Source organism: Brachycentrus maculatus, unplaced genomic scaffold (assembly GCF_059751285.1).
Source record: "Brachycentrus maculatus isolate JH-2025_06_01 unplaced genomic scaffold, ASM5975128v1 h1tg000135l, whole genome shotgun sequence".
NCBI classification, from domain to species: domain Eukaryota; kingdom Metazoa; phylum Arthropoda; class Insecta; order Trichoptera; family Brachycentridae; genus Brachycentrus; species Brachycentrus maculatus.
The window spans coordinates 390,117-409,689 of record NW_028280888.1 but is presented as its reverse complement, the minus strand read 5'-3'; the positions used below and the strand labels follow the sequence as shown (position 1 = coordinate 409,689).

Sequence of the window (19,573 nt, the reverse complement as noted above, 5' to 3'; positions counted from 1 at the left end):
TAATTTGTACTAAGTAGTTCAACCATGAGAATAATTATTTGGCAGTTCTTAGTATAATCTTGAAACAGATTTCGATATGTCTCATGTCCAATTATATGGCATTTCTAAAGTAAAAGCAGTTTAATTGTGCTTATTACTCATTGCAATTCGTTTCAAACAGACACACACAAGATCAAAGGATCTTTATTAATATTGAATATTTCGATACAACATTTTTAGTGTGTCCAAATCGTTGTTCACAAATCTGGGTTTCTCCACTTTATTTTTATTACGATATTTGTATTGGCATCTCAAAGAAGATGAAGAAAATTATGAAATGCTAAATATTTACAAGAATATCATAGACAACATTTTGAGTGTGTCCAAATACTTGTTCACAAAATCTGGATTATCTCCGATTATAGTTATAGAGGTCCCGGGTTCGATTCTCAGGGGAGGTGTCAAATAAAAATAAGTGAATTTTCACTCTAATATTTATTCAATATCACCCTGGACTGATACCTGAAGTGGAGGGCTGATTACCTTTCCTTCATATGTTAACGATCAATATAACACTGCGTTTATATGATGCAGTACCCTATGTAGAATTGAGGTGCGGATAAGCGTATGAAGAATACTTATTTTATAGATATTAATTAATTTTTCAGTTAAAAATTCATCAATTATCCATACCAAATATTTACATACTGAAATTGCATATAATGCAAAAAATTATGTACATTAGGATGGAGTTAAATATATATTTTTAACAAGACGAAAAGCACAGATTTTTTTTTATTATATGATTTAAATCCATAATCGTAAACAGAAAAATATAAATAATTAAATTATCTTCACTTATTTCCTAATAATCAATAAAAAAGACGGCTGTAGGTTTGATTTATGGCTGAAACAAACATCAAACATAGCAATTTAGAAATTAATTAACCTTTATTGCGAGATGCTTTTATTGCGTTTAACAATGTGCGGAAGATAATTGTTATTGTGTGAACACAGTCGTGGCATTCAACGAGTGACAAAAAATATTGAAACACGTGACCATGACTTTAGAACAATGAATCTACGTGAAAAATGCACACCTATTCCAGCGATAATTTTAATGTGCACACAAAAAAGAACATGCAACGGTACGCCTACACAAAATTCGCGATTACTCTTCGCGTAATTGTAATAAGAGTAATTCAATAGTAATAATAAATCAATGTTGTGTTGTAGTGTGGCTGGAACTAAACCTATAAGTTGCCAGATGAGTTTCAGAACCCTACCCAATATGAGACTATAAGCTAATAATAATTGATAATATCTTGGCATCTTAAGAGAACCGTAGGTATATTACCAACAATTGTATTAAGCTTTAAAATATTAATTCTCTAAAATATGGCCATGTCAATAAATTCTTCCTTTCCCAGAAAATAAATATAAGGGTACATACCTACATCCTCCATTAGCTGCTGTTGTCTCCCATAAATTATTGCTGCACGTGTTAAAACTGTCACTTAGAATTGTATAGCTACATAAGGACCGTAGTCCATTTGATCTTCACATTCGTTTGATAATGCCCTAACAAGGCGAAACAATTGTCACAATATATTTTTTATGTGTTTTTGTTAATAAAATACAACTTAGTAGACTCAAAAAATCTGTGTTTGATTTAAAATTAATACATAAACTAAAACAATGCTCTAAGAATATGTCTTTCATACTCGAGATTCTAATTATTTATAAACATATGTTTATTCCAAACCACGAGTTCAACCTTTAAGTTCAACCCTTTAAGATTCGTTTGATATATGCATTTTTATTAAAATAATATTAATTAGTTGCCTTGCTCATTATGTACAAGGATTTATAGCACATTTAGTTTATATGACTTGAAAATGACAGAAAATGTGTAAAGTTAATCATAAATGTTAAAGGCAATCCCTAAAAACAATACAACACAATGGATTATAATTCATTAATAAATTACAATACAATCAAAGATCAAACAAAATTTGTCACATAATTCAATTATTTGTCTTACTCGTCTTGTCATATTTTTAAACTATATTTTATATGCATTATTTAAAGTGTATTGAAGAAAATTATTATAAAACACGACATAAATGATTGAAATAAATAATAGCATAGCAAAAATTAAATTAAGAAAAATTACAGATATGTAAATAATTAATATATGTATATAACTAAAGATATATAAATATATAAACATACGAACGCTATTGTGAGGTGTTTCGACACCGTTCCGCATCATTTTCAAATACCATATAAGAAAAACTTAAATTTAAAAATGGATAGATATTGCCATAAAGTGACTGCCGAATCAATTAATGAAAATAGAAAACTAACTAACTAATCATCATGAGAATAACGTTTACTTTTACACACATTAACTCTATATTATATTATATTATAGAGTTAATATGTGGGAACCAAGTGCTTCAATAACCTTCCTACAGAAATAAAAAAGACACGAAAATGATAAAAAAAAATATTAAATACATCAAAGTTAATCTAAGAAAAAAGAAGAAAAAAAAGCACAATAAAATTTATTATAAAAAATTCTATTCACAAAACATTAACAATAAACAATAAATGTAAGTCCCTCTCCAAGCACAAAAGCTTAGTCTCCTTATTGGAGAGAACTGCGTTATTAATTTTTAGATTGTAAATTAGAAATGTCTAGAAAATTACAACATTTTTAGTGTGTCCAAATACTTGTTCACAAAATCTGGATTATCTCCAATTACAGGAGTTATTTTCATATTATTTTTTAACATCTCATCAAAGATGAAGAAGAATATGGTCGTCAGCCCCGTAAATGCCCAGACCTCCATATTCTTCTTCATCTTTGATGAGATGTTAAAAAAAAAATCTAGAAAATTAATTAAAATATAAATAAAACTATTGTAATTATATTAATGAGATTGTAATTATATTAAAAAGAGTATGGAATAATATCGTAATTTAATAGTATTTATTATCGTCATGGATGTAAGTACGCCAGTTCAGAAATTTTAAAGTTTCTCTAGCTTCATTCATTTGTTCTTCTCGATGATTCTATATACGTCTAACATTCTAGCCAATAACTTGCTCGGCATTCCGGTTAGCGCGATGGAAAACAAATTAAGCGCCATAAATTTAATCGGGTCTTTACTTATAAGGAAGTACGCGTTATCATCCATTCCACTTCCATACAGGGTGTCACGAAATATATAGCTCTAGAGATAATGGCGAAATTATGGCGAAAAAACACGATGAAAAATTAGTGATTTATAGATCGTATATTTTGTGCCAATTTTTGATGGATATCATTTTTAGTGTATAAATTTAATACATAATAAATCTCGCAATATCCGACGACCTTAGCCTGCGAAACAGCATTTGCGTATTAATTCCAGTAAATTGTAAAATAAATTTAACTAACCAGCAGCCGCTCCCTGCAGGGGTTGGCAGAGATAATAGAATGCCACACCAATCTGTCTTTTCAAACAATTTTCGCCTCTTCTGCATTATTGCATCTCTTTATACATACCCTACGATTATTCCGACTCCTGACTTGCCCACTATAAAGTATTTGAAATATTTAATCATTACAAGTTTTCCTCGGACTTCCTTTGCTCCTATTTCCAGCTACATTCACCTCATAAATTCGTTTTACCGTTCTATCTTCACTCATTCGATCCAAATGTCCAAACCATCTCAACACACCTTCATTGATTTTATCGATAGTGTTTATCTCAGCCCTGCATTTTTTCCTTATTTCACCGTTAGAACATCTATTATATATCGTTTTGCCACGCATTCGTCTGAGAGATTGCATTTCAACTGCATTCAGTCTTTTTTCATCCTTCTTTTACCGACTCCATACGTCATATCTACACATAGGTTTAAAATAAATTTTAACAACAAATTTTCGCTGGTTTGAGCGTTGCATGTATATTTCATTATTTTCGTCCCTTTTTTCTTTTTCTTTTCCACTTTCACAAGACAAGCCCTTAAAATAGAAGCTTTTCGAGTTACTGTTTAAATATATATATTTTAATAAACTTTATAAAATTAAACAACTTTGTTTAAACCACTTTTTTATTATTAGTACACTTTAACCTACCGGTTTCGATAAGAACCTTGTCATTATCAGGGTTTATTAAATTCGAAAACATTAAAAACATTAAAATACTCATAATGAATTACATTTTCTTACCAAAAACTTTCACACACTCCGTAAAAAATCCTAAATGTTAAAAATGTTTTAGAATTTAATAAACCCTGATGATGACAAGGCTCTTGTCAAAACCGGTAGGTCAAAGTGTAGCAATAATAAAAAAAAGTGGTTAAACCCAAGTTGTTTAATTTTATAAAGTTTATAAAATGTGCCATAAAGTATCTGCGAAAAACATTCATGAAAATATATTTTAATGCTTTGTTTTTATGCATGACGGTTATTTTTATACTTCATGACAGGTAGTATAAAAATACTTTTAATATTAAAAAAACTGCATAATTAGTTATTCGTGTATGATGAATGTGTTTCTGATCTTTAAAAGCAAAAATAATATTTATGTTTTGGCTATAATTCAAGATTACGTATAAGAACCACCTGTATTTAACAGAGATATACATGCGTGTATTTATGAATGTATTCACGTGTGAATGATTATACATTCCAATTGGTCACACATTTATGTAGGTTATTATTTCGTTTTTTATGTCCGTGTTTAGGCGCGCTACACATTACTTATTTTGACTACCGGATGGGTAAGGTAGTAGTGGTCATGGATTGACCAGTAATTAACGGGTTTCTTCGACTCCTTTTATTGAAAACTAAGAGTAGCACCGCACCGCCTTTCTACAGATTCCGAATGATAAGTCTACATGTAAATAGACACTCAAAGAGCTGTCAGCCTGGTGAAAACGTAACTAGACAAAAAACTGCATAATTTTTACACTTCACATAATAAATACGTAAGTACCCAGTAGACACATCACTATCTCTTTATCTTAACGTGTTAATCAACGCAGGTACGTAGCTACTTAAATTTGATATTATTTTGAATATGTAATTAATTTTGTAAAAGCTGTTTCCGGCCCACAACCTTAAAGTCTGCGTGGTGACCTAAAAGCTTAGAGACGTGAATCTCCTACATCTTATTTTAATACTGACAAGTACCTACCTGATTGTGCACTCTTTTTAGATAATCATAACTGTCTTTTTTTAATATATATGTTCAAATTTATAATTGTTAAAAAAAATAGATTTCACTTGGTAAATACCGCTTTCAAACGCTGTATACAAAGCTAAGTATAAATTTTAGAGTCGTATCATTGTGACGCTGGAGGATGAAGAGGGGCTAGAAGCTGTTTCTTATTTTTTATTTATTTATTTCTTTCTATCAGTGTGAACATAGACATAAGGACATTATGCGGAATGCACCAAAACATGTATCAATAGATTTTTAGAAATAGTGACAATTGCCTAGTAAAATTACAATTTAAAATGGATGGATTAATATCCACCAAGTGCTTGCCAAATCAATAAATGAAAATAAATAAAATATTTAATTCCTACCCTTATTCGCACCCGATGGTGCAAAGGGCTCACTGGATCGTATAGAAGCAGTGTTATCTTCGTCGTTTAATACAAGAAGGAAATGTAATCAGCCTTCCACTTCAGGTACCAGTCCAGGGTCATATTAAATAAATATCAGACTGAAAAATCACTAATATTCATTTTGAACCTCTTGGAAATCGAACACGAGACCTCAAGCATGGTAGTCTAGTGCGCTAACCACTATACTATAGACACGGACAAAATAATCTGCAAAATATGCAATCGATAAAATATGTAGGTAGGTACTTACTCAAAAAAAATTGTTTTACTGTTTTTTTTTTCTCAATCATTCGTTCCACAAGTCCTAACGTCAAAATTATCTCAACACACCTCCTTATTTTAATAATTCTTATCTCAGCCTTGCATTATTTCCTCATTTCATCATTCGGTCATCTATCACACATCTGTACCTATCTGTACCTAATTTTTGTAATCACGGTGACTCAAATAACCACTTTTTTTAAAAGTGATTGCCTTCAATATTAAATATCGCTTCAATATTTATAATAAAGTACATTATAATTATACGTTTCAAATTATATTCAAGTTCTAGGTGATTTTAAGAATTATACAGTATAAATAAATTATTTTAAGGTCAAAAGCTCTCCAAAACACTTCAAAAGAATAATGATTATAATATAAATCTGAAATTGATTTTGTGTCTGAATTTCTATTTGCTATATCTTGTTACTTATTGAAGATAGAACTCAGTAGTTCGTTATTAAACCGCATTTTTGGCGCCACTGACCAAGCAGAGCTTTCTGATAATTTTTTAAATAAAATTGAAACTCGATTTTAAAACGATGTGAAAATAATAAATATCATATTCTTTTTTGAAATCTCATCAAAGATGAAGAAGAATATGTATATAATATGAAGTCTGGGCATTTACGGAGCTGACGACAGTCATACGCTGGTTTAAGTGATCACTTAACACACGTGTAACATTCACAAATTCTACCCATTATTGACAACCACACTACTCAAATTCATGGAAGTTCTATATATATATATATATATATATATATATATATATATATATATATATATATATATATATATATATATATATATATATATATATATATATATATATATATATATATGAAAACCAATTTTGAAACATTGTTCTAGAATCACTAGAACTTCTCTAGAGACATCTATTGGTGAGATGAAAAGAATATAATAATATGAAAAATAACTCCTTTAATTAGAGATAATCAAGATTTGTGAACAAGTATTTGGACACACTCAAAATGTTGTAAATAAATATCTTCGCATTTTTTAAATTATTTCATATGAACATTTGAATGAAATACTTACATATACATATCGCTCACTCCTTTCAAGAACGTCATAAATCAAAAATTGACAATTTTCAGTTGTGCATGTTTTCGGAATGCCCAGAAAATGCACTATATTCCAGCAAAAGAGGCATATTTTTTACTCAATATTTACCCGCTACAGGGCAGAAAGTGTTGTTTTTGCATTTTGAAGAAAAGGTATTGTTTAATTATTTTTTCAAAATATACTATATATTTTTCAAATAGAGAAAAAAACCTTCAGGTTTTACCTAAAAGGTGTATTGCACAGTAAAAAGTTCAGTAAGTGGCTTGATATTTATTTTTAATATATTGCATTATATTTTAAAACTTTAAAAACGTTCTCATGAAAAATCAAGTTTTTTGATTTATGACGTTCTTGAAAGGAGTGAGCGATATGTGTCATCATTTTAATGCATAAAAACAAAATAGGAACAAATGAATATTTAAAATTATTACGCAATATAGAAAGAAGATACGGACCTACCTACTGCTTTTTGCGTGTTAAGTAAAAAATAAATTAAATATGAAAATGAAAATGTCAAAATTACGATATTTTTTTTACATTTTTGGATTAACTTTGTTTCCGCAAAATGGACTTATGCGTCAGTTAAAAAATAAGTCATTTATTTTTAGTGAATAAAAATATTCACTTTTTCGTTTTTCTATATCTAATACGTATTTAAAAAATAGACACGGTAGATAAAAGGTAGATAACTAAGCATACATTTAATAATAGATTTACCTATGTGTAATTAAGCCTTATATGATATCTACACACATGTTATTTTAAAATGTTTTACCTATCCCATTTTTATACTATACAAAGATTATTGTAATTTGTGTGTAATAATAAATTATTATTTTATATTTTAATGCCATCTTTCATATTTTTACGGTGTTCCCTACTATGAAATCGTGCCTAGATTTGCCCATAAAAATAATTACTCTATTATTGTTGCGTAGCAATATTAAAAAAAAACGTGAATTTAGATCCACGATATTGAAAATTCAAAGTTGTTGGCTTAATAAAATGAGATAAAATGTGATCAATGTGTGATTAATGGAAACGATAAATGATTATAGATAAAACGTCAAGGATCACATTTTAATATGATTTAATTAACGTAGATGGAATAATTTGATTTATTGTGTTTTCCTTAATTTAAGTTTTTTTTCCTTTCTTAATTTCCTCCTATAACTTTTTTTTACTATTTCAATTTATTTTGTTTGTAAGAGTCAAAATCATTCGCACATGAGTGAGAGCTTATAAATAAATAAATAATAAGAAAAATAAATAAAAAAACGAAGAGACAACATTTTCATGATTTGATTGATGTAGATCGAATAATTTTATAAATATTTTCATTAAATTCAGTTTAATTATTGTTATTGTTTTTTTCCCTTTCTCTTTTTCCTTCTATATCCTCTTTGTATTTTATTTGTAAGAGACAAAATCTCTCGCAAATAAAAAAAAACTCGAAGGACCACATTTTAATGTGATTTATTTGAATATGAACATTTATTACATATTTTTATTAATTTTAGTTAAATTGTTTTTACTGTTTTTTTCTTTGTTTTCTCTAATATACTTTTTATTATTATCACCCTGTATTTTGTTTGTAAGAATAAAAATCACTCACAAACGAGTTAAAACATATAAATAAAATAAAATGTTGAGGATCGAATAAGTGTAGCATTACAAAGTAAAGAGTAGTTGTTCGGTATCAATAAAAATTCCCAGTTACACTATTTTACCTGTTCGCAAGCACCTTTCCTACTGTTTGTCATTACGAAGTAGCTGTACGATTATTATAATGACCCCCACTCCGAAATAAAAACAAACACATTTTCAGGAATACTGTAACGCTGAGAAAACTGACACATCTGATGCGATGTTTCAAGGCGGATTATGGATTCCGGCGAGATTGGAAGTTACGGCGTTTCGGTGTGGAGATCCGCTGACCAATGAGGTGGTTCCGTTTCAGGTTGCGCGCGCAGGGGGCGGAGCTCGGCGCCGAGCTGCAAGGCCTGCTCCACGCAGGGCTGGTGAAGCGCGAGCCGGAGGACCTGAGCAGAAAGGTCGCGGTGCCGCCCGACCTGTCGCCCGTGGCGCCCCCGAGGAGCAAGGTACGCGCATTGTCACCTCTTTCCAGTACTTAGTTGTAGCGCAGCCGCCGACGCGGACGCACGCGTAGCTCACGTTACTTGCCCAACACGATACTGTCTATTTCTTCCGTAACTTTATAAATAAGTCTAATTTATTATATTTTTACTCCGTTGTGTTTCGATAGTATTTGCGAACGTTGTTTTATTGGAAAAGTTTGACATTAAAAAAATACGTATGTGTTATATTTAATATTATTAAATAGTTCTACGACACTACCCTTAACACTAGTGCCACCCGTCACTGCTGGATTATAATATTTTGTACACGACAATTGAACGGATTATTAGTGCTGTGCATTTTTGTGTTGCAATTTTTACTTCATTTGGATTTTGTGACTTCGAGTGTACTCAGTGAAATTACTGATTGCAACACCGCAATTATCAGTTCAGAAACCCTTAGGCGAAAATATTGTGAAACTGTTTCCATCGATTACACACATTTTACATCCGCATTAGTGAAGGCAGTGGGATTTCCAAAAATCCGTTTGAGTAGAAATTTTCGTGGTGACTTTATTTTGACACTTCGTATTTTACAGGGTGTTACGAAAATATTTATACAAAACTCGGATTCCACTCTGTCGTCCGCTCTCGGCTGAATAATTTAAGTTTTTCAGAAACTGTCACCGCCAAGTGTCGTGACAGCCAGGATTTATGTCCAGTCAGGACGAAGTCCAGTTTTTCGAAAGAGAATTCAAACCGAACATTGACAAAACGTACCGACAGATCGAAATCTCTCGGTTGGAAGTGTGACTGCGAATACATAATAAAGGCGACTATCGTTTTTCGTTATTCCGTATCTGGACACAAACGATTGGAATATCGCTCGAGAGATTACGTTTCCATAAAAGCAACGTCCGTTCCGCAAAACCGATCGAAACATAAACAATGAATTATTCATCACTTTGACATTGCTCATATATACTGTACCTACTTGTTGCACATTCGAGTAGTTCGTTATTGCGCGTGTTCTTGGCATAACGATTACTATCGATCATTTTATACACTTATCGATATCTTATTGCGATCGGTTGTGACAAGCTCGGTTTGTGATTCGATTTCCCAATAATGAGGACTCGAAGATAATCAGTTAATTTTCACGAGCAAGTGTAGTGACTCTCATCCGATAGGACTAACCGCCTTTCCTCGATCACACCTCCGAGACGATTCAGAATCACGAGACAGGGAAGTAGGAATAGACTCGGGGTGGGTTTGTCGAGGAGATCTAGAGCATAGATGCTGCAGAAGGCGCCCCTAAATAGTTAGGGGCCGAGAGTTAGTGCGGCTGCGATCGTGGCTAACTTTTGGCCCGGGCCTACCGTGGGGCGGGGTGCTCCGCCCCAAGCGCGCCCCTGCAGCGACTGGCTTTTGCAGGACGAGATGTACGCCACCCAGATGTTCGCGGCCGGGTCGGGAGCCGCCAGCCCCGCGCCCTACGCCGAGCAGTACCAGGCGCAGTACACGCGGGCCGCCGCCCCCGCGGGCTTCGCGGAGCCCTACTACCGCGAGTACTTCGGCGAGACGTACCAGCGGCAGTACGAGGGCGAGGCGGGGGCGGAGCGCTACGCGAGGCCCCCGTACCACGGCAAGGGCGTCATCACGGGGGCCGGCCTCACGGTGGACCTTCCCAGCCCCGACTCGGGCATCGGAGCCGACGCAGTCACTCCTCGGGACCAGCCTGCCACTCATCAGGTTAGTCCGACTCCTCACTAATAACTCTCTTCCCGCAGTGTCACATCCCGCCCCACACTCCTAGTTTATTACAAATACCCGAAAATTCAATAAAACCTGTAATTTTCAATATAAGACATCGAGCATTCTCGTATTACTAAAGTATACATTTACGTAGGTTTATTTTTTCTCAACAATGAGGTGATAGAAAAGTTCGATAATATACAAAAACAACAACCGATAAAATCTCATAGACTTCGGGTTAAACGGTGTGATATTATCTAAAATCTATCCGAGTTTTTTATGAACAACCTGTACTGCTACCATTGTTCGTGCTCGTTAGTAAACTCACAGGGAGGTAAATATAAATGAAAAATTACATTTTAGTGTCCATTGTATTATTGAACACGGGTAATTTTCAAATTAACCAATAATGCCTCGCAGGCGTTACAGTCACAATACGATCTTGTTAAACCAGTATACTTAATATCTTACATTATTCTATCACTATATTGGTGTAAGGCTGAGCGATAAAAATGCCTAACTCGATACGAATGTCACTAAACTATATAACTTATTTATTATACCAATAACAGTTACGATATCCTTATTATAAAAATAAATGGGAACGGCCAAAAATATTCAGGCTATATTTTTAGCATATTCCGATTAAAGCATTCTTTTCCAAATATCATTGTCACATAATTCAGCTTTAGGAATGCCAAAATTGAGACGTCTTAGATACAATAGAGTTGTCTTATAGACACAGTAAAGTTTATATCATTTATTCAATATAATATGTGGGAATTCCAACTGTCACGCCAATGACTATGATGAAGTGATTTTCGTTACATTATTGCGATTCTGATATTAGCACTACATCTGAATCTAGGAAATAACAGTAAATTCATTGGACACATTCTACTTTATATTCATTTCAATGATCTTCCTTATTTACGTGACATTTTTGGCACATTTCTAATAATACGTTTATAGAGCTTTTTAAAACATTATTGTAAAATAATGTTAACTTTAGCTTTATTTTTTAAATTTCTTTGAATTTCAATAGAGTGACAAGTTGATTAAATTGCAGTTATTTTAAAGTTATAAACTAAAATAGAAAAAGTTATTTACAAGATTAAACTAGCGTTTTGTTTATATAATAATTGTTATTATACAAACAAAACGTTATTTTAATTTACAATAATAGTTATTAATAATTATTCAAATACAATAAAGGTTCCATAAATGAACTAGTGTTTAATTATTAAACCTCTTAATATTAGCAAATATTTCATTCATTTCAAAAGTTATTTTATATGTTTTCTTTAACTATAAAGATAAATGCTTTTAATTATTTGCCGGTGTTTTTATATCGTTTCAATACTTTTATGCTGTTGCTGTACATAAAATACGTATGGCTCAGATTAAATTTGTGAGATAAATTGAAACATTGGTACATTTTATTTTGCCTTAGTCGATTACTGATTCGATGTGGGCGGGGATCTATGTAGGTCCTATCGGCTCGTGGTAACGCCCTGTGTCTCGTGAATGATGAGTTCAGTAACTCGCTCCAGCTCCACGGCATCTGAAGACATAAATCTGATAGTAGATATTAGAACAGGCCGCCCACAGATCGATGGGCGGATAGGAACCAGCCACCTTACTCACTGACGTGATAATCTAGCTTACCAGATTTCTACTGCAATCTACTTGGAACGACTAGAAATACTTGGTTCTAAATAACTATTAATGCTCTCTCCTCGACGTTTTGAACATGGTAATGAAATTGAAAAACTAAATGTTATCTGTGTTTTTATTTATATCAATTTTAAAGTATATATTTCCCGTTTATAAATCGTTACCATTGGCATGAGTAATAATAAATTACGATAGAATGAAGTCAATTGGAATAAAAACTAATTATAATTACATGGATCCATCGTTTGTCCTTACATAAAATATTAACAACGACAAAAAATACAATATTAAAATTACCTTTTTCATGTCAATATTATGAAAATAAAATAATTTTTAAATTTAAACGCGTTATCAATAAATAAAAATATGTTCTCGTATTCATTTATACTTTTGATTTAATTTTCATTCGATTCTCTCTGTAAATCTGTTTACTTGAGCCGTTATTGAATGTAGGGATTCTATTATATGTTAAACGCAATAAATTGGATTTGATGAAAAGTTATAATTTTGAGTGAAACGTGAAATATAAAAATAAAAATATTATTTATTATATTAGACACTGGATTATTCACCCTACGGATGATATGTCAATATTATAGGTGTCTCAACTTGATATGAAACATTTGTCGTACGTTTTATATGAAAGAAGACGGAAGTCTGAGGATCACAGGGCTTATGACTTTGGAAGTTTGGCTGACTATGGTGCCACCAAGTGACCAGATCGTAAACCCTGGGATGCTCAGACTTCCATCATCTTTCATAAAAATAACCATAGATGTTTCATATCAAGTTAAGACACTTTTAATAGTGGTAATATAATATTGATATTGCGTGAAATGTAAAGAAAATTATTTAAATACTGATAATAATTGCAATCAATCTAAAGTAGGCAGCAGACATATTATTTTAGAGTGAAAATACACCGGCGTGGGTGTTCTTTTGCTGTTAACACTTTGTATTATTAAGCGGTGATGAATTATAAAGCCTCCCCCTCACAACACGTCCAGAAATCGCAACCGTGTTTTCTTATTTCCGATTTTCGTGTTCTTTGAAGTCGTGGGACGGAGATTTATACGTGCATCAATTGTATCAATGGCCTTGGTGACGTGCGGGGGTTCGATCCCCGGCTCGGCTATTTTACGATTCGCGCACATCGGTTCGTACCCAGGTGTGGGATAGTGCATCTGGGTGGGTTTGGGGAACGCAGATTAAAGGAGTTTTATCATACGACGCCTCTCATTTTTAAAGGGAAAGACAAAAGGCGGATTTATAGGACCCGATGCTCGTGGGATTAGCATGAATCACGGACACATAGACGGACAGATCAGACATACACGAACATACATATATTTTAAATAATATTAGATCAATACCCACACGTACTCGTGACATAACTTTTTTTAAATTGACATTCAATGCTACCAAAAACGTATTGTTTATTTTCAAACATCAAGACGAACAATCGTGATTGTGACAGATTCTTTACAAATACGTTTATTTTACAAGAGATCTGCATTTCTATGGTTTATATTGATATCAGTCATCTAATTTAGAGTAAGAAGCTTTTTTAAATTTAAGAATATCAATCGTATCACATTCCCGTATCTCAAAACAAAATTATTATTTTAAATTTCATGCACATATTTCCTTCATTAATAAAATAACTTTTACTAATACATTACATCACACGTAGGCATACTCACTCAATCATAACATTAATAAATATCTAAAAAGGTCTTTTGAAAGTGATTGTATCATCAATATGAAATAATTGATAAGATCGATAATCGTATAATTTTTTTAAATGCCAAATGTGAACATCAAAGTGAATTAATATATTATTTTACAAAATCAGAAATTGTACACTGTGTAATTAATTTTATGAAGTAGGTACAACATTTTGTGGCAAGTAACGTGAGCTTTAGGTTACGTTTACGTTAACTCGACTATCGTAATAAATAATTGTTCATTATTTACTTATGTTTATCTAATATTATTTAGACTTTTTTTTTCTTGGTAATTGAATGAACTGGTGTATTTTTTCTCTCTAAATGATTACAGTCTTATTTATTTATTTCTGTTTTTCCATGTACACGCATAATAATTATAAAACGAAGCATTAAAGATATTAATTTCTATGTTTTTTTTTATACAGTTTTATATAAATCGCCGCCAAATTATGGTATAATCAAATTATAATTATATCGCATTTCGAGGACATTTCCCATAAAATTTTCTCAAAATGAGTTTTTTTACAGAACATATTATTATTATTTCACGAATTTGAAAACCCGGAAAAAGGTTTCAATTTGATAACATTTTCCTTATGTACCAACTTTTAAATTATGTCAAATGAACACCATTTTGACCAGTATCATGGTTGTTGACAAAAACTAATTAGATAACAAGACAGATTTACGTTTAAAATCTATTGAATTATTTTTGTGATTCCAGGTTTTCGTTTGTATGATACATGATTTTTATTTGTAATAATTTTTGCGATAAGAATACGGAAAATTATTTGATTCCTTAAATGTAGAAAAACTAAATGCGTACGCAAAAGTCTAGGATTAATAATATTGTAATTTTTGTATTTTTTAATATCAAAATGACATCGAAATTGGGATGCGTGAATATATCGACTGCCCCTCCCTACTCGCTAGAAATCGACTATTCAAAATTAAAATAATATTCTATGTATTTAGTTGCAACCAAAAAAAATGAAAGACAATTTTTTTGTACAAAACCCGGATAACGTAGACCGAATATTCCGGATATTTTTTTTCAAACTTTTTCATGTTTAAATAGTTACCTACGTAAGAGGGGTTGATAAATGTGCATACTAAATTGGCACCCAGAAACAACATGTATATTTTAAGATAGTACATACTATCATATAAATGTACATATACATATACCTTGAACCAATACATAATTTTTTTTTCCATTTGGTAACACAGTATATTTTTAGCATTTAAATTGCATATACGAAAATATTCGGTACAAAAACAGGATTGTATTTTAATAAATGTTTATCTCTATAAAATACGATCACTTTTTATGTAATGTTTCTTTTTTCTAATTCATACCGGCACGTCTTGGGTTACAACACGTGGCGTGTGATGAATTATGGAAATAACATAGTATTGACTGCTTGTAGTGGAGACTTTTCAAGGTTCAGATTCTTGCTCGATATAATATGTGTTTTGCAATCTATACAAAAAGAATAAAATTATAACACTAGCATACAAAGATTTATCTCAAATAAGTTCATTTTAAGTTAGCTTTTTGTATTGGTGCTTCTGATTTCAGAATCGTGGGTATATTTTTAAATAAGAATGAAAAACAAAAACAAAATAATATTGAGGCAAAATGGTGAATCCTTGAAATATTCAAATATCATCACATAGCTTCTTTATGAACTACAGTTTTATATAGCGCTATCACGAATTTATACTATGCATAATCGTCAGGCTTTATTCTTAGCAGTATCAACCCAATTAAAATATTGATCTACGATCAATGCAAAGTTTGATCAATCGTATAGTCATCTTAAACTATGATTATATATTATTTATTGTTTCGGCATTCACTTTGCGGCAAGACATGAATAAATTGTAAATAAAACACTAGTGTATATTCATTTTGTCCGCCTCCGTAGTGTAATGGTCAGCACGCTCGGCTACCGTTCTAGAGGTCCCGGGTTCGATTCCCAAGGGGGGTAAAATAAATATAAGTGATTTTTTCACTGTAATATTTATTCAATACTACCCTGGACTGGTGCCTGAAGCGGAGGGCTGATCACCTTTCCTTCATATGTAAACGATCAAGATAACACTGCGTTTATATGACGCAGTGCCCTATGCACCATTGGGGTGCGGATAAGGATTTCATTATTATTATTATTAGTGTATATTCAAACCCGTAGATGGAGGCATCTACCTGGTATAGTTTCCGAAATTAGTCGTAAAATTATAATACTTAAGTGATAAAAAAACAAGTGTTTCATTCATAATCTATGACTAGGTATATCACAAAATTTCAGAATAGAATTTCAGAGCTTTTAAACTTTATAAAATAAAACAACTTTGTATTAACCACTTTTTTATTGGTACACTTTATCCAACAGGTTTCGACAAGTACCTTGTCATCATCAGGGTTGATGTACTAAATTCTAAAACATTGAATTACTCATAGTTAATTACCCTTCCCCTACCAAAAACTTCCACGCACTCCGTACACCATATGAAAATACGATTTAAAAAATATGATTTAAAAACTCAAGAATTTTTATTTGAAAAACATTAAAAAATAAGAAGCTTTATCCTATGCTTTGGTTTAAACCACAAATACATTAAAAAAACTTCATTTTCTAACGGAGTTGTATAGATTTTGAGATACCTTTCTTGAATGTAATTTTAAGGGACTTAGCTGTACATTGTATATCGATCTGTTACCAGCGTTATTAATTGTATTATCTGGAAACGAATCTTGTATAGAAGTTTGCGACCGCCTCCTGTAGCTTGTCCGTACATTTTGCTTAGATACTAGATATAGTAACGACTGTATACATATTTATATTCCGCGTACAACTCCAATGCTACATCTATTAACACTTTATACTTCAATGTTACATGTATTTGCAATTTGCACACCTTACCTTTCAAGAGAAACATTTACTTAAATGGACAAAGAATACAATATACAAAGTACCTATATATCATATCGCTCACTCCTTTCAAGAACGTCATAAATCAAAAATCGTCAGTTTTCAGTTGTGCATGTTTTCGGAGTGCCAAGAAAATGTTCTATATCCCAGTAAAAGCGGCATATTTTTTATTTAATATTTACCCGCCAAAGGGCAAAGTGCTGTTTTTGCATTTTGAAGAAAAGGTATTGTTTTTTTTTTTAAATAAACTAAATGTTTTTCAAATGGAGAAAAAACCATCAGGTTTTACTTAAAAAGATCTGTTGCACAGTAAAAAGTTCAATGAGAGGCTTGATATTTATTTTTAATACGTTGTACTTATTATATTTTTATACTTAAAAACGTTCTCTTAAAAAATCAAGTTTTTTGATTTATGAAGTTCTTGAAAGGAGTGAGCGATAAGTACGACTATCAGGTAAGTCTTTTTGATAATATTAATTGATGGTGATTTAGTGATGTTTATAATGACGTCACGGGTTCGATTCCCGCCAAATGCAATTAAAAGATTCTGTGTTCAGTGGGTCTGGGTTTAGTGATATTTATTTCATATTTTTCTTCCTAACCTTTTATTTCCCAGCTGTAAACCAGCCTCTAAATTACATATAGGCCTCGGTTTTTATCTGTAAAGAAAGTGTATTTTTCGGAAGCTTGTTTATTGGTAAAATTAAATCATCATTAAAAATATTAATATCTAATTAAAACCACAGTACATATAATATGTTAGTAACACGAATCGAAAGATTTGAATTTAATAATATTATTATATGGCAATTTTCGTAAAAACTATGCCAAACTGACATTTTATGGGTACCCGTGTGTAATAAATAGAAAAGAGCTAATTAGTAGGTCGGTTTACACATTTTATCGATTTAATTTATTCGGTATAATTTCCTTCCACATTTATAAAAATTAATTATTTTTATACAAAAATTGTAATAACGACTTCCTTTTTCACCATGGCGCTAAATATCGTACATAAGTATCTATTACTTATCATAAATGCTTTATTTCCGACTCATGACCCTCATGGTTACGATAGGTGAAAAACGTTAACACTAGCGCCATCTTGCGGCAATGAGTAGAAGCTCGGGTGCCACTACATACTATTATTATTGATTATTACTATAGAATATTCAACTCTTTTTTTACGATTTTTGCTAATTTATTTTATCAAACCGAAAATAAATACATCAAAATGTTAGTTTAATGGTATTATAAATACGTAATTATAATTTACGTACTCAAAATTATATTGGGTAAAAAATGGTAACTTTCAAACAATATTATTTTCGTTGGTAATTTGAGAAAAATATAATTATTGTGATGACAGACTTAAAAAGAGAAATTCCTTTTCCGTATAATAGGACTTAAATAAAAGTGATTGAAAAATTGTGTTTTTTGTAGTATTTTTAAATTTGAGTGAAAACACTTGTTTATCACTAACTATTCGAAAACAAATTGAAATAAATAAATTGATTTAACTTACTTTTATAAAAGTATTCACAATTATATTATTTATTGATTTGACATTAACTTTGTGGAATAAAATATTAATTTAAACATAAAAATCAAACATTTGTATAATACCTACCACTTTTGTCTTAAGTGGTATAATATAAGTGTTTTATTTTTTTATATTCAAAGTTCAAACACACGTTTATTGTCGAAATTAAAAATGTGTTTTTTTTTGTTACACAACCATTACTATATAAGTATATGGATATGTTTGTACTATATGCAAATCTCACGAGTTCAAAATATTAAACTACGCCGCAGCTTTTTTTTATATCTAAGTAGATTTAATAAATAAAAGACCCTTATATAAGCCATGAAACGAGCGAAGCGCATAGTTTTTCATCACAAACGTATTAAAACTTTTTTTGTAGATAATAAATTGCCACCAAGGCGCATGCGTTGTCCTTGATACTCTACGGCGTCCCTCCCATGTCTTACCGGTCACAAAATGATCGAAAAAGTACGTACCTACTGACATCGTTTATTATATTTGGGAAGTAATAAAACCAACGTGAGCGGCTCGTTAATTTATTTGCACCTACAAATAACAAACTCGGCTTCCAAACGAGTAGATTAAAAAAAAATGTATAAAATATAATGTACATGATACTTGAGACCACAAAAAAACTGATATGAATATAAATCGCCCTAAAAACTTGTGATTTTTCACGCAGATTTTTTATATCCTTCGGTCACCTTAGTAGTTTAGTCACTTAGCCTTTTCATTCGAACCGATTATTGTTATTCCATTATTTTTTTATAATTATTTTTTAGCCGTGCAATCATATAAATTGACCGGTATAATGAGCTTTTAAACTGAAATAGCAAAACCTAACTTTTTTCTTAGATTATTATATACATGATATTATTGTATAATAA

The 19,573-nt window shown here is 31.3% G+C and overlaps 1 protein-coding gene across 1 annotated transcript in view; it reads left to right on the top strand.

The window, feature by feature from the left end:
* Positions 1 to 19,573, top strand: part of LOC148309258 (protein grainyhead-like) — a 117,761-nt gene that overhangs the window by 18,286 nt on the left and 79,902 nt on the right. Inside the window, exons 3-4 of the mRNA XM_088260425.1 lie at positions 8,922 to 9,063; positions 10,474 to 10,791. Coding sequence (XP_088116551.1) covers positions 8,922 to 9,063; positions 10,474 to 10,791 — 460 coding nt within the window. The remainder of the gene's footprint in view (positions 1 to 8,921; positions 9,064 to 10,473; positions 10,792 to 19,573) is intronic.